The following is a 13887-nucleotide window of genomic DNA, read 5'->3' on the forward strand; positions in this document are numbered from 1 at the left end:
GTTTTACCTGAATCAGTGATTTTGCCACAGTACAGGGACAAAATGGCAAATTCAAATCATCGTCTGGGCATTTGTTAAACTCCTGCACAAACTTCAGTTAGTTTCCTATGGGTAGATTTGTAAAGAAGGATTATAAAATCCAGAAGAAACAAAAATTACCGCTAATGTGAGAATACTATTTTTAATTAATAAATCAACTGCCTGCAATTTTCAAAATTACCAAAATTGGTAATGGCTTTGTAACTCGCTTCATACTTCACAGTTGCTTTTCAAACCACTGGTGTTTTGCAGTTTGCTTCATAGACTATGGCCAGAGTGCAAGGTTTTGATGATGAGAACTCATCAGCTACTGCCTGTCTGTGCACAGGTGCACAATAAAGGATTCAGGAGGCAAAATGGTTTCTTTGAAGTCCAGTAGTTGATATTTATTTTTTTCTTCACTCCATGGGTAGTTCTAAACACCACATCTAATTATGTTTTAGTATGAAAATGCCGTTTTACAAGATTTTCAAGTCACAAAAAATAACATAGTGTAACTCATCTCCTGTCAGAACACCACATTTCAATCTAAACATATTCTGTACGGAGCCGCAACAAGAAACAGTAATTTTTAAAATTCACATAACTCTGTGTGGTGACAGAACATTTTCACTGCACATTTGGTCTGGTGTAAGCAGGACTTCAAAGCCGGTGCCAGCATCCAAGTGGGGCACTGCTCACTGCTGAATCACCCACATCAAACGGGGATTTACCATTGGTGATGTGCAGTTACAACACAGAGCAGATGATCGAGAAGATGATTTCCTTCAGTCTTGATAGAGAGTAACAGCAGAAATCTTTGAAATTAAAGTGGAAGATGTTCCCTCCAGCACCAATCTTGGCAGTCGGCAGAGAAATGAGTTCAGCGAATTTCACACATACACAGAACCATGGAATGGTTTTGGTTTGGAAAGGACCTTGAAGGTCATCCAGTTCCACTTCCTGCCATGGGCAGGGACACCTTCCACTATCCCAGCTTGCTCCAAGTCCTGGCCTTGGACACTTACCGGGACAGGGCAGAATGTGTGTGCTCAGGTCAGGACTCTGCCCGGGGGCTCTCAGCAGGGTGTCCCTGGACGGGCTGTCCCCCCGCCCGCTCGCAGCTCAGCCGGGCCGGCCGGTGGCACCATTTGCCCGGCACAGCCCCGCGGCCCGAGCGCTCGCCGGGGTTTGGCCGCGGGCCCTGCCCGGAGCTCAGGCACGGCGGCAAGAGCGGTTTGAACGGCTTTTCTGTCTCCATGGGCCCGAAGAAAAGTGGTGACACCGACACCGACATCGCCGCCGGTACCGATACCAGCAGCGAAACCGACACCGGCACCAATACTGGTAGCAACACCAACACTGGTACCGACACCGACACTGACACCAGCAGCGACAACCGGCACCAACACCAGCACTGACACCGGCACTGAGAGCGGCGCCCAAACCGATACCAGCACCGGCACCAGCACCGACACTGGCACCGACGCCAACATTTGCACCGACACCGACGTCGCCGCCACCACCGGCACCGGCACCTCACGGCGCCCGCTGAGGGAGGGCGAAAAGGGCGGGAAACGACGGCGCGCACCCGAGGCGGGAAGGGGCGCGCGGGCCGGCGGCGTTGGCGCCGCCTAGTGGAGATCCCAGAGGTCGCGCAGCGGCGCGGCCAGGCGCGGGTCCCGCGCGCGCAGCGCCCCCGCGTGGGCGTGGCGGAGCGAGCGCAGCTCCGTGAGGCGTCCCAGCAGCCGCGCGAAGCGCTGCGGGTCCCGCGGGTGCTGCAGCTTCGAGTGCTTGTACAGGATCCCCAGCAGCGGCTCCTGCAGCTCCTCCACATGGCGCTTGTCCCTCAGCAGCGGGCGGTCTGCGGGAGAGCGGCGGCACGGAGAGCGCGGTGAGCGGGATCCTCCGGGCGCCGCCGCCCCTCAGGGTCTGGTCGGCGCCGCCGCGCCTGAGGGGACAAATGGGAGCTCCCGCGGGGCAAGTGACAGCTCGTTGTCACCTTCCCAGCTTACCTGAAAAGAACACTGTTGTTGCTACGAGCAGAGCGTATTCGGTCTCGGTCACTTTGAGTTCTCCCATGGTTCTGTAGAAGCAGAACAGGGCGGTGATGAACTCCTCAGTTATGCCTTGAAAATGGAAAAACCCAACATTTTTTTGTTTAAAAAAAAAAAAAGTGCAGAATAATGAGGATGTTATCTCAGTGCAGAAACAGTTGCAAATCATCTTTGCCTGAAGGATGCAAGGTGACCCTCCCTGGATCCATCTGGACCACTGTGTCCGGTTCTGGGCTCCCCAGGACAAGGGACATGGAGCTCCTGGAGCAGGTCCAGGCAAGGCTGTGGAGGTCATGAGGGGACTGGGGCATCTCTCTTACAAGGAAATGGTGAATGGTTGGACTCCATGGTCTTAGAGGTCTTTTCCAAGCTAAGCCATTCTATGATTCTGTGAAAGGCTGAGGGAGCTGGGGCTGAGAGGGTCCCTCAGCCCTGGGTGTCCCTGTCTCAGCAGGGCCCGGGCTCTGCTCCGGGGCCCAGCAATGGCACCAGAGGAACGGGCAGGAACCGATACACAGGAAGCTCCACCTGAACATGAGAAAGAACTTCTTTCCTGTGAGGCAACAGATTGCCCAGAGAGGGTGTGGAGTCTCCCTCATTGGAGATATTCCAGACCCATCTGGATATAATCCTGTGCCATGTGCTCTGGGATGACCCTGCTGGAGCAGGGAGGTGGGACGAGGTGACCCACTGTGGTCCCTTCTAACCTCACTGGTTCTATGATTCTGTAATTCAGTGATTCAGTGAATCTTTTAAGGCTCGGGGCTGTTCCATTGCATGAAATAGTTAACAAACTTTGTGGAAACAATGTTAATTGCTAAAATAATAACAAAAGTTGTATTGCAGTTGTACTGTGGAGCTTTGAATGTAACTCAAGGCTGTATAGTGGGATATAAGCAAACATGAACACACCTCTACCTGCCATGAAGATGCAATGCCAGTGTGTAATACCTGAGGATGTAATACCAGAGCAGCTCGAGGGAGAGGAGAAGGAAAGGGAGAGGAGAGGAAAGGAGCTGGAGCAGTGGCCTTAGGGACAGTGTATCTCGGTGTAATCAAAAATAGGGCTAGTAAATCCAAGCATTGACAGTATTTAGATTCTGAGACCTCTGTTACCTGTGGTAGTAGTAGAAGTTGGCCTCTCTTCATTATGACACATTTCCATGGAATAAATATTGTTTTTATCAAGGTTTTGAACATGACAACATGTCCCATGATCAGAAAGTCTTACATGACCTGGAACAAGGCACATGACAGTTCCCAGTCAGGCTTAAAGTGATCTTAAATATTTGTCTGTATCATTGCTGAAAATGCATTAAGTTTTTCCAGATCCGTGCAGGTATAAAATCCTTTTTGGCATCTGGCTCCAGGTTCTTTGGTTGCGTTTTTGTTGGTCAAAGTCTCTTGTGTTAAATTTGACACAATATATAATATGTAATTAATATAGCTGATTATTATCCACCCACCCCACGGTGATGCAAATCAGGTATTTGAAACGTACTTTCACTGGTGGATGGCTGGCACTCGCTCATTCTTTGGTTGTAAATTTGGGCTGATCTCAAGAACATCGCCTCCACTGTGGACCCTTTCAGCAGAGCAATCTGGTCCTCACTGGCTAAACTCTCAAACCCTGCAGAGAAAGGTGCATGTTCAGTATCAAGGAAGGCTGGGGCTGCCGTTAAGCCCCCAACATGATGTGAAAAAAATGATTTTTTTTTTTTTTAATAAATGCCTTTACTGGAAAGGAGGAGCCATAGTTAAATGAAGCATGTGCCAAAGACTTGGGATCTTTCCTGCTAGTTTGCAGGCTAGACAATTAAAAAGGAAAAAAAAGGGAGGGGGCAGTTTTCAGTGTTAAAAGAGTCACAGGAAGATACACGTAAAAATTTTGGGACTAAGCAAGATGTTATCAAAACCTTCTTCCTCATATCTGATAATTATCACATGGGTTAATACCTGATAAATCTGCTACATTGTTTAGTGACTGTGGATACTCCCCTTCATTCATTGTTATATTATTTTCTTTTTAGAAGTCCTGTTAATCTTTTGACGAGTTCATTGTCTGCACTTGTAATTCAAGAGCAAAGGAACCTTAGTGATTTTTTCTTGAACTTGATCAAAGCAGGATATGTAACACAAGAAAACAGACAGCCCTTCCTTCAGCTCTGCCCCACAGAGATGCTAAATTACATCAAATACCTGCTTTAGATATGGTGATTGACCTTTGTCAGTGAATTTTACAAAGAAAAATTATCACCCTCCCTATTAAATGTTGCTTTGTCAACTTTACATTGAAATGCAGTGAATTTAATTGCATGTTCCTTTGTCCTTTGTGAAAGGAAAGTATGAATAAGAACACCTGCTAAGTCCCTTCTGTGCTGCCTTTTCCTTTGAAGGAACATCTGTTTTTTCCTTTGATGATTATGATAAATTGCAAACTCAACTGGATTTCAGAGAATGTGGTGAGATAGTAATTCCCTCAAGGTGGTATTTTGAGGTCCACGTGCTTCCAGAAAATGTCTCTAGTCCATGGCAGAAATGGAGAAGAAATCTAATTATAGCAAAGTTTTGAACTGAAAACCTCTAGGTTGTCCTCATGACACATAAGTGGCAAGTGAGAAGTACAAATAATCAGTTCAAAGCCTTTTCTTTAAGCTTGTATTTTTCTCGGGTTCATGCCATCAGTTTGGTTTGGTTCCTGTAACATTCCCCAAAGGAAGAAACTTACCTGGGAGTCTTTTTGTGAAATCCACCAACACTTGGACATGGACAATGGCTGTCTCAGACAGATGGAGAAAACTTTCCTCAGGACTTGCAGTTTCCTGTAGCTGCATGAAAGGGTATTTGGACATTGGATACAGCCAAAATACACGACAACAATAACTTAGCAATGCAGGCTGAGTGTGCTGGATACCTACAAACTTCTTGGCTTCCTCAAGGGGTATTGTGTATTTTTGGTGTGCTGCTACAATGTGGTCAAGAAGCTGATGTTCTCCTGGAGTAAGTTCCATCTTCTCTGGGATCTGTTAAAAAAATAAACCAATCAAGTGGCATTGACTTGGGGTAAGAATAAGTGATAAAAAGAGATATTTTAAATAGAAAAATATCCCACTTTTCCAGATCTTGTTGTAGATGATACTTGCTTACTATTCAGTCCCTCATCTTCCAGCTTTATGTTGCAAAGGAAACTGCTCTTCTGCTTGAAATTCTTCCTGAGTCGCTTTGACTTACACTGGACTTCAGTGAGCAAACCTGTGAGGTGTGAAGTGGCCATCAGTGCTTGCATTTTCAATTAATTACAGTTTGAAATCATCACTTTTGTTAGAGATAACACCAGTCTTGCATCACAGAAGCTGTCAACTATAATGAACTATGTTTCCTAGAGAATGTGGCCATGTGTTACTTATCAGGTGAGCTGATGTTCAGTAGCCACCAAAGGCCTGAGGGTCTGTAGTCATCTTTGTCCTTGTGGCTCTGTGACGAACAGGCATCAGAATTTTTCATCAAAGCCCATCATGCCATTTTTATTTAATTTTTCCCCCCAAACCCTAAAGCTCATCTGATCTGCTCACTGCTGTCCTGACAAGACTCAGGATATTTATCTTCTCTTGTTAGTACTTTCTTTTTTTTTTCTTGTACTGTCTTTGAACAACAGTTCTCTTAAGGTGAGGGATACTTCCCAAGCATTGCTGGCTTCTGCACACCAAGGTGCTACAGGTGCCACAGTCTCTAAAATTAATTTTCCTACAGCCAAATGAAGTTTAGACCAGTATCACTGGGAAGGGATTGACTTTGGAAAAGGTTTTATCCGCGGTGATTAGTAAAGAATCCAGCAAGAAGGAGCACTTACATTCTGCCAGCATTCCCACAGCTTTGCACTTCTTGAGGCGGCACTCCTGGCACTTCCTCCTCATGTACATGTCCATCTCACAGTGCCCCCCGCTCTTGCAGCGGTACACAGCGTTCTTGGTTATGCTGCGCCGGAAGAAGCCTGGGAACAAGGCCCAGGTTATGGCTGAAGCAATCTAAGCAGGTTTATCTCAGAATGAGTTAAAAGCATCTCCGGGTTTGGTTGGTTTTTTTAAATGGAAACATAACCTCGATTTTATATTTGCTTTTTAAAAATATAGTTATGTCCAGTTCTTTCTGACTGATATTAACTGATGTTTTCCCTACATAGAATATGCTGAGCTGGAAGGGACCCACAAAGATCATCCAGTCCAACCCCTGGCCCTGCACAGACACCCCAACAATCCCACCCTGTGCATCCCTGAGAGTGTTGTCCAAACACTCCTGGAGCTCTGGCAGCCCTGAGGCTGTGCCCATTCTCTGGAGAGCCTGGTCAGTGCCCAGCACCCTCTGGGGGAAGAACCTTTCCCTGATACCCAACCTAAACCTCCCTGACACAGCTCTGGCTGCTCCCTTGAGTCTTGTGCCTGGTCACAGAGAGCAAAGATCAGAGCTGCCCCTTATGAGACAGCTCCCATACAAACAAGTTAAAATATAATTAGCAAGTAATTACTACTTGCTTTTATTCGATTTTAATAATAAGTAAAATTAATAATACTGGAGTAAATCTCTAAGAAATGTTCATGAGAAAACCAGCGCCTGCTTACACTGACACTGTTCTAGCCAGTCATCAATGCAAAAATGAGATGCTTAAAGTTCTCATATTAAATACAGACTGTGAAAATATTCCTTCAAAGAATGTTATAAAAATGTGAATCTGGAGTAAGCGTGTTAGATAAGGGGTTCATTAGATAAATTAAAAGCCACTGTAGAAACACCAGCACAAAACCCAGCCAAATCTGTTTGCCCCAATCCCAGCTGTGGAAGGTTGCGCTGAGGCCCTGTGTCCTTGCTCACCTTTGCAGCCCTCGCAGGTCAGTGCGTTGTAGTGGTACCCCGAAGCCTTGTCCCCACACACCACACACAGCTCCTCCTGTCCCTTCAGCCTCACCGAGTGGTTTAACCTGGGCCTCTTTAGCCCCTGGTACCCCCCATCCTCCACGTGGGGAGCCAGGAAGGGGCCTTTGCTGAGCTCGCAGCTGCTGCCGACACAGGGCCCGTCAGGGTACGGGGGATCCAGGCTGTAGGAGCCGTATGGGGATGGGGCAGGCTGGGACTGCAGGGCTGGAACTGGGACTGCTGAGTACTGGCAGTAAGGGGCAGCCTGGAAATCCGGGTCCTGCAGCTGGTAGTTGATGTGCTCTGGTAAAACATCTGTGACGGGGGAAATCGAAAGTGGAATAAAAGCCTGGAGAATATCTCTGGCTGCTCCAAAGTTTAAAAACGTTTTGTAGCTTTAGTAACATAAATATTAGAGGAACACATTTTCAGAAGGGAAATCTGACACATTCTATTTAAATGTGCCACCTGTAATGCTCTTAAGTGAAATCTTAAATGTAGCAAAAATGGCTCAGTAACAGCTTGAGCAATATCATGTGGGTGCCACTGGATTAGTGTTAGTAGATAATTAAATATCACTTGTCATCTGATGGCACAGCAGCCTTCAGATCTTACTCTTGAGGGTTGTTTTTATTAGTCATCCACACTACAGTCAAATATCTTCAATAAGTGAATTTTTTAATGAGTGAAGTGTTTGTTACTGATAGATATCTCAGGCACTATTTTGAAAATGGGGTCTGAGAAAAATGGTGTAGATAGTAGAGAGTACTGAAAATTACTGTGACAGGAGTCTTAAAGTTGAACTTCAGAGGAGTAAAAAGCAGAGACTTGTTTTATTTAGTATTTTCCCACACGTGTCTTTATAGTTATGAGATTTTAGTTTAGTAAAATGTAGGTACAGAATTACAAAGAGAATTTCTTCCTGCCTGTCTGTTGAGTTTTAATTTTATCCAGCCTCCCTTAAATACACACAGCTATACCAAAGAAAGCCTGTGCCACATGCATCATGTTTCATTCTTCCTTTGGGATTATTAAAATCTCTATAAAAACAAATTGGAAAGGTTTTTAAAAACAGTTTGGAGTTTTTTTCCTTTTAGTGGACTTTGGGTCCTGCCTTTAGTCTTCCAGAATCAAATTAGTTATTGCAATTATAGTTACATAAGATATAGAACAGGCATTATCTATTTATAATGCACCTGGAATACTGTAATAAAACCTGTGTCTTCTCCATGCAAGTCAAAGGGAGACAGCACTGGGAATGTTTATATGGAATGCTCAGTCAAAATAATCACATTGTGCTCAAAAGTCTGTATGAGCACACAGTAATAGATTTCAATACACTTTCAGTGCGAGCTTGGTAAGAGCTTTCAAGTGCTTTAAAGATCAATTAAAATGAAGGAAAAAAAAATTCCCAGAGGTGTTCATTTTCCCGTATTTCCAGAGTACAAAACTTGCTTTACTCACCATAGTACTGGATGGGCTCGGGAAGGCCGTACCCGTCAGGGATGGTGACAAATGTGTTGGCCATGTTCTGCTCCCAGCTGCACTGCTTCATTCACTCTACTGGGGGGATCAGCCTTTAAATGGCAACCTGGAGGAAGGGGAAAGGAAGAGAAACATCCCATGGGAAAGAATTATTGGGTAGGGTTAGACACAGAGCTCAAACCAGAAAACTCCAGAATATGGGAGAGTTTTCAGATCATAAGAAAATCAGATGTCTGTGTGAAGTCACATAGCACCCTCAGCAAGGCTACAAAATGTTTGAGTGTCCTGATATTACAGGTTCAGGGTAAAACTCTTTCCTAAATTTCCAAGTTATAATTAGAAATGTTTTGCTCTGAGTTTTACACAAAACCATGTGGGGGAATTGGACTAATCACTGGTAAATTCTCTAGTTCAGGGAAGGTTAAAAGGAGCTTCACTGGATAGAATAAACTTGCTTTGAGCATGAATTAGAGCATTTGCTCTAGTGTGCATGTGAGACTGTTCTGTTTGTGCACAAAGATGGGCTTTTAATGAGTTTATTTCATTCACTTTTTATGCACAGTTGAAGCAAGGAAAATAGCATGGAAAGGCCAACATGGAATATCTGTTCTTTGTCATTTAAGTACTCATTTATGCAGTAAAAGTCAACTTTGCCTTGCTTAAGTACTGCCTGAATTACACTTCCTGTGTTCCTTTAACGGTGTAAAGTATGCAGTGAAGACCAAAAATACCGATTTCCTATAGGATGTGCTGTCTCTAAAGAGCCTTTCACTGTCCCTTGGTCTTTGAAGGAGCCTGGACTCCTGGCTGGATTTGTTGACATTCCCAGTAACAAAGTGCACTGAGAGCTCACAGTGACACAGTGAGAAGAGCTGCTGTGCTTGGAGTTCAAAAGTTACCTCATTTTTCAGTAGTTTGAATTATAAATTCAAATTTAGAGAGAGGTTCTGAAAATGTGTGCTCTAAAATCTCTTAAAAGAGTTTTAGAAAAAAAAAAAGTCAGTATGGACAGTGGCACAAGCTGGGTTTGAGTTTACATACCTACAGCAAACCTCTGGTATTGCTTAGAATTGAGAAGTAACAGAGTAGCCATTAGAGGAATAAGTAGGAATATTTTCCTTGCCCCCTTGCCCCTCTGCATGTGTGGGATGTGGCCATAGGTTCAACTTCTGCTGAGCCAAAGGGCTGTAAGAGACAATTTGCCCATGAACCACTCAGAGGCTTTCCCTGAGCAGACAGGAAGGATAGAAAAGATGAAAAAGGCATGGAAATGTTTGGAAAAGACAGCAATTCCAACTGGCATTCTGCAATGGGATTCTCTGCAGAATTTACAGCAAGCTGGGTTTAAAGATCTTCCCTGAAGGACTCAAAAGGTGGGGTTTGTGCTATACCTGTACCTTGCTGCAGCTGAGACAATGAATGGATCCCCCCAGGGAATCTGAAGTCCTGATCGGAAAAAAACACACATCTCTTCCCCCAAACTGGACAGAGCTTTGGGGCTGACCACTTTCGCTTCATGTTGTCAGCAGAAGGTGAAAGGATGCAGTGAGGCTGGAATGCTGGGGGTTTGTTATCTCTGCTAGTAAATATTTGTTTGAGAGAAAAATGAGTCACTGAATCATGAGGTCTTATCAGTTAGATCAATTTGGCCTGGGCAAAGTCTACATTTTTTCCCAAAAATGTGTGTTTGCTGAAGAAATGTGTTTCTGAATTCCAGTGGATTCTTTAAATAAAAACCATAATTGAGTAGTAGATTAAAAAAAAGATACACTGATCCAGTCTAATAAAAACAGTATATTGGGAGTATGAAGTACCAAATGTAAGGTGGTCGATTGCTTAAACATTCTAAATCTTGGAAGCAGATTTTCCTTAGGCAAAGTTTCCTCAGCTTAGATATTGTATGAGAAAGCATTTAGCCCTTCTTACCGATTTTTATGGCCAATAACAGTAACTAGGTGCAACTACAAAATTTCCAGCTTAGACTGAGACTTTGTAAACTGAAATCTTAAATTAAGAGGATGTTAGAACAGTGTGAATAGTAAATCCAACGGTTACCTGAGGAATGCTCTACTGTCTTTGAATTAGACCTATGCGTGAACATTAAGAGTTTCATTTTCTGACAATTGAGAATTTAGTGTTGGCAAGCTTGTTCTTCTGATAAAACAAAGCATTGGGCTCTTTAAAGCAAAAAAGAAAAAAAAAAGAAAGAATAGAATAAGATATGTAAGGAAGGAACTTCATTTCCTAGGCCAGGCAAGTTTTGATTATTTATGAGTGACTGTGAGAGTTGTGCGTTCCAACCTTTGCCTCACCCCTGGTGAGTGAGGCAGCAGCAGGGAGGCCTCCTCCAAACTGCAGCAGTCCCTGGGATTCCGTGATCCATGTGCTGCTCTCCCCAAGGTTCTGTAGCCATCCCAAACCCCTGACGGGGCTGAGCCGTGACCTGCGGGACATTTCCCCAGCCCTCACAGATGCTCGTTAACCCTGTGCCAGCCAAGGGAATTCTGCACGTGCCCAGCACAGTGAAGCTGCTGACAGAAGGTACCAGACATGCCCAGGTGTAATGTCCAACACAGGAACTGGGACAAAGTTGAAATAAGATTGGAGCAACAGGTTCAGATGTTTGGGGCAGTTGCAGCCATGCCATTCCCAAAACAAAATGGTTTGTGCCCATTTTTCTCTTTTCCATGTGTTCCCGATATAACCACACGTTTGTGCATGAGTGCTTTAAAAGGAAGCAAAAATCTAAATACATTCCCAGAGAGGATGCATAAAGGTCTTTAGCCTAAAAAGTGGAAATAACTGGGAACAAAAGATGAATTTTTAAATTACTTGTTTTGTAGAATCCCAAGCAGAAACACACATAGGGTGGGAGTCTTCAGTCCTCACTCACGCACACTGAGCTGACAGAAAATGTCATCTGCGTAAAGCACACGCTGTTCCTGCTTTTCCTTCTTTCACTGGGCATTTTCACAGTGAAATCCTGACCAGGTGGGGAGAATGGTGTTTTTTGGAAGAGGAAGAGGTGACTTACACTCAAGGTGGCTTAAGCATGTTTGAAAATGTTGTGCTTTTATAGGCTTAGTTTTGCCAGCCCTCATCTTCTGAACTACAAACGTTCAGTATAAAGCAGAACGTGTTGATTCAAGGGCTTGGTTATCCATCAAATGCAGGAATTTAGTTCTTAGTCCCAACTGAAAGACTTGACAATTTATCAAAAATGGAATCCACTAAAGAAAAAAAAAGCCATTGATTGATAAAAGTAAAGTAGAACCATAAACGTACACATTCAGACTAGACTCTGAACTGTACCTCTATTTATTGCTATTTATGGCGAAAGATGTGGGGTTTATCATTTTTATTGCTATAAAACCCCATATCATAAAGCAACATATCATCAACTTATCAAATTTATTGTGATACAAAACATCCTTCATGGAGCAGGGACACAGGGAGCCCTTTCAGAGGTCGGTACTGACAGTGCTTTAGCTGCTATCGTAAATATTTTGACAGTTGAGTCATGGGGAAATTTTTTGTTTACAGGGAATTTTAGGAACTCGAGCTGAAGGTCTTCACCATCTAGCACACCTTGGGGCACATTAACAGTCACGTAGTGGAACTCAGAGCACGTTTCAGGCTTGGGTTTAATCGCTGTACTTTGCTTGCTGCTGGAAGGCAAAGCTTATTTTTTTTTCATTTGCAAAAACTTAAACCAAAAACTGAACAAAAAATGAACTGAGCATAATCAGTACCAAGTAGGTGTGATGCCAGCTGATCTATTCAATTTCACTCAAGCAATTCAGTAATCACTGCTTAATTAAAGAATGATTTTGCAGGGGAAATTGTAGGATCACTTGATTGATCCTGTATGCAGCTTACATGCATCATTAAGGGTTTTTCTGTTCCTCTTGGTTTTAATGTGCCAAGAAGCTCCCCAAAGCTGTTCTTTGAAGAAATTCCACTTCTCTTCTTATTAAATGTGTTCCTTCCAGGTCATATAATAACCATAATAGGAACTGGCTCATTTCATCAATGGACTGTGTTGCAATTCTCTTGAAATTTTCCTTTGGAATTGTTATTCTGTGAATAATTACTTCAAAAGCATAACTTTTATACATTGTAAAATAAGAGGTTAGAGATTGTTTGAAACTCAAAGCTTTCTGGGCACTTTTGGGAAGAGAAACAAATAATTGAATTTAAAAGTTGTTTTTCCTCACTCTGTGTGTCAAATGAAGTTCTGTTGGAACAGATCCTTGGCTGTAGAATACCAGATTTAAAACTGCATGTCTTCCGTTTTCATTTAGTCAGATGATTAAAAAAGAAGAGGAAAAAAGGAGGTAAAGAAGAAAAAAGCCCAATGCCTGGAATATTTTCACATGGCAAATTGATGTATGGCTTGAGCACCAATTTATAACCCCAGAGCATGCAGAGAAGGAAATTAAATACTCACGGTGGTTGCAGGGAGCTCCTCTCTGCCAGCACAGAGTCCGTCGGGCTGCAGTGCCGGTCCCAGCTCTGCTCCAGCTGGAGCAAAGCAGGCCTTTCCCTATTTATCAGTTTGTGTGCACACCCCGGGCTCCAGACACTCGGCAGAGCAACGCTGCGGCTCCGAGACACGAACTTCCCACACAGCTCCTCTGGGGTCGGAGCAAGGGCAGCTGCGAGCCCACATAAATCAAATCAGAACTGGGTCATCAGGGACAGAGGCTATGGGGACCCTCACGTCACCGCTTCCCAGAGTCCTCCCTGGCCCAGCACAAAGATTCTGCTTTCTTGCTAGAATTCAAAATTCTCCCATTTTGATTGCTTCACCTTGACGTGTCTGGGGTGGTGATGGAAAATGTTCAATTCCCAAGCAGTAAAAATATTGTAGTAGAATTATTTGGAGATTTTTACGTGACATAATAATTTAATTTGGAAAGGCTGGATTAGGCCAGGGCTTCCAAACACCAAACACTTACCTTGTCCTCCGTGTTCTGATCTGGACATCCCTGTGGTGATGCAGCACACACCAGGCTCACACTAAGTTCATTGGTATATTCAGTGAACTTAAGTTCATGTTGCCATTAACTCAGCAAAATTTCATTCTTAATACCCCAAGTATTTCCATTATGAATAACTTCTAATAAATTAGTATTGCAATTTGATGTGTTCATTGTTTCCTAGGTATATGTGACCTTTTGGATAGGGAATTTTCTCATTAGGTATTGTGCTGTTCCAGTGCTCCCAGCAGGCTGCAAATCTCCTCACTCCAGATGGAGCTCACCTGCCTTCTGTGTGACATCAGTTCTCCATTCACCTCAGGAAAAACTGGTTCTGTTGGATACTGCATGGAATTAGATGGGAAAAGGAAAATATAATTTCCTGTTGGGTGTCTTACAGCAAAGTCACTCGTAAATAGTCTTTTGGAACAGTAGGT

General features: G+C 43.8%; 1 protein-coding gene across 2 annotated transcripts; it reads right to left on the bottom strand.

The window, feature by feature from the left end:
• Nucleotides 1-396: 396 nt before the first annotated feature.
• LOC121657609 (bile acid receptor-like) lies at nt 397-13081 on the bottom strand. Of its 2 annotated transcripts, none has more exons than XM_042013496.1 (11): nt 12919-13081; nt 8448-8574; nt 6942-7298; nt 5926-6066; nt 5188-5327; nt 4994-5098; nt 4804-4903; nt 3577-3705; nt 3192-3311; nt 2034-2147; nt 397-1882 (listed from the first exon to the last, which is right to left on the bottom strand). In XM_042013496.1, exons 2-11 carry the CDS (start codon nt 8536-8538, stop codon nt 1653-1655), a joined length of 1527 nt encoding a protein of 508 aa, XP_041869430.1. In that variant the 5' UTR covers nt 8539-8574; nt 12919-13081; the 3' UTR covers nt 397-1652. The 2 variants fall into 2 exon arrangements, with proteins under 2 accessions (XP_041869430.1, XP_041869431.1); XM_042013497.1 differs by lacking the exon at nt 12919-13081 and adding an exon at nt 9866-9944.
• Between the last annotated feature and the right edge of the window lie 806 nt (nt 13082-13887).

Source organism: Corvus kubaryi, unplaced genomic scaffold (genome assembly GCF_017639235.1).
Source record: "Corvus kubaryi isolate FWS band 111438036 unplaced genomic scaffold, C.kubaryi_AGA036_p1.0 split1-37355, whole genome shotgun sequence".
Taxonomy (NCBI): Eukaryota; Metazoa; Chordata; class Aves; order Passeriformes; family Corvidae; genus Corvus; species Corvus kubaryi.

What these genes read in the sequence shown, in the direction of transcription:
- LOC121657609 (XM_042013496.1), bottom strand. Translation starts at nt 8,538, where the DNA reads ATGAAGCAGTGCAGCTGGGAGCAGAACATGGCCAACACATTTGTCACC. An exon ending in CGAGCCCATCCAGTACTATG is followed by an intron (nt 7,299 to 8,447) that starts GTGAGTAAAGCA and finishes CCCCCGTCACAG; the next exon opens with ATGTTTTACCAGAGCACATC. An exon ending in AACAACAGTGTTCTTTTCAG is followed by an intron (nt 1,883 to 2,033) that starts GTAAGCTGGGAA and finishes GCTCTCCCGCAG; the next exon opens with ACCGCCCGCTGCTGAGGGAC.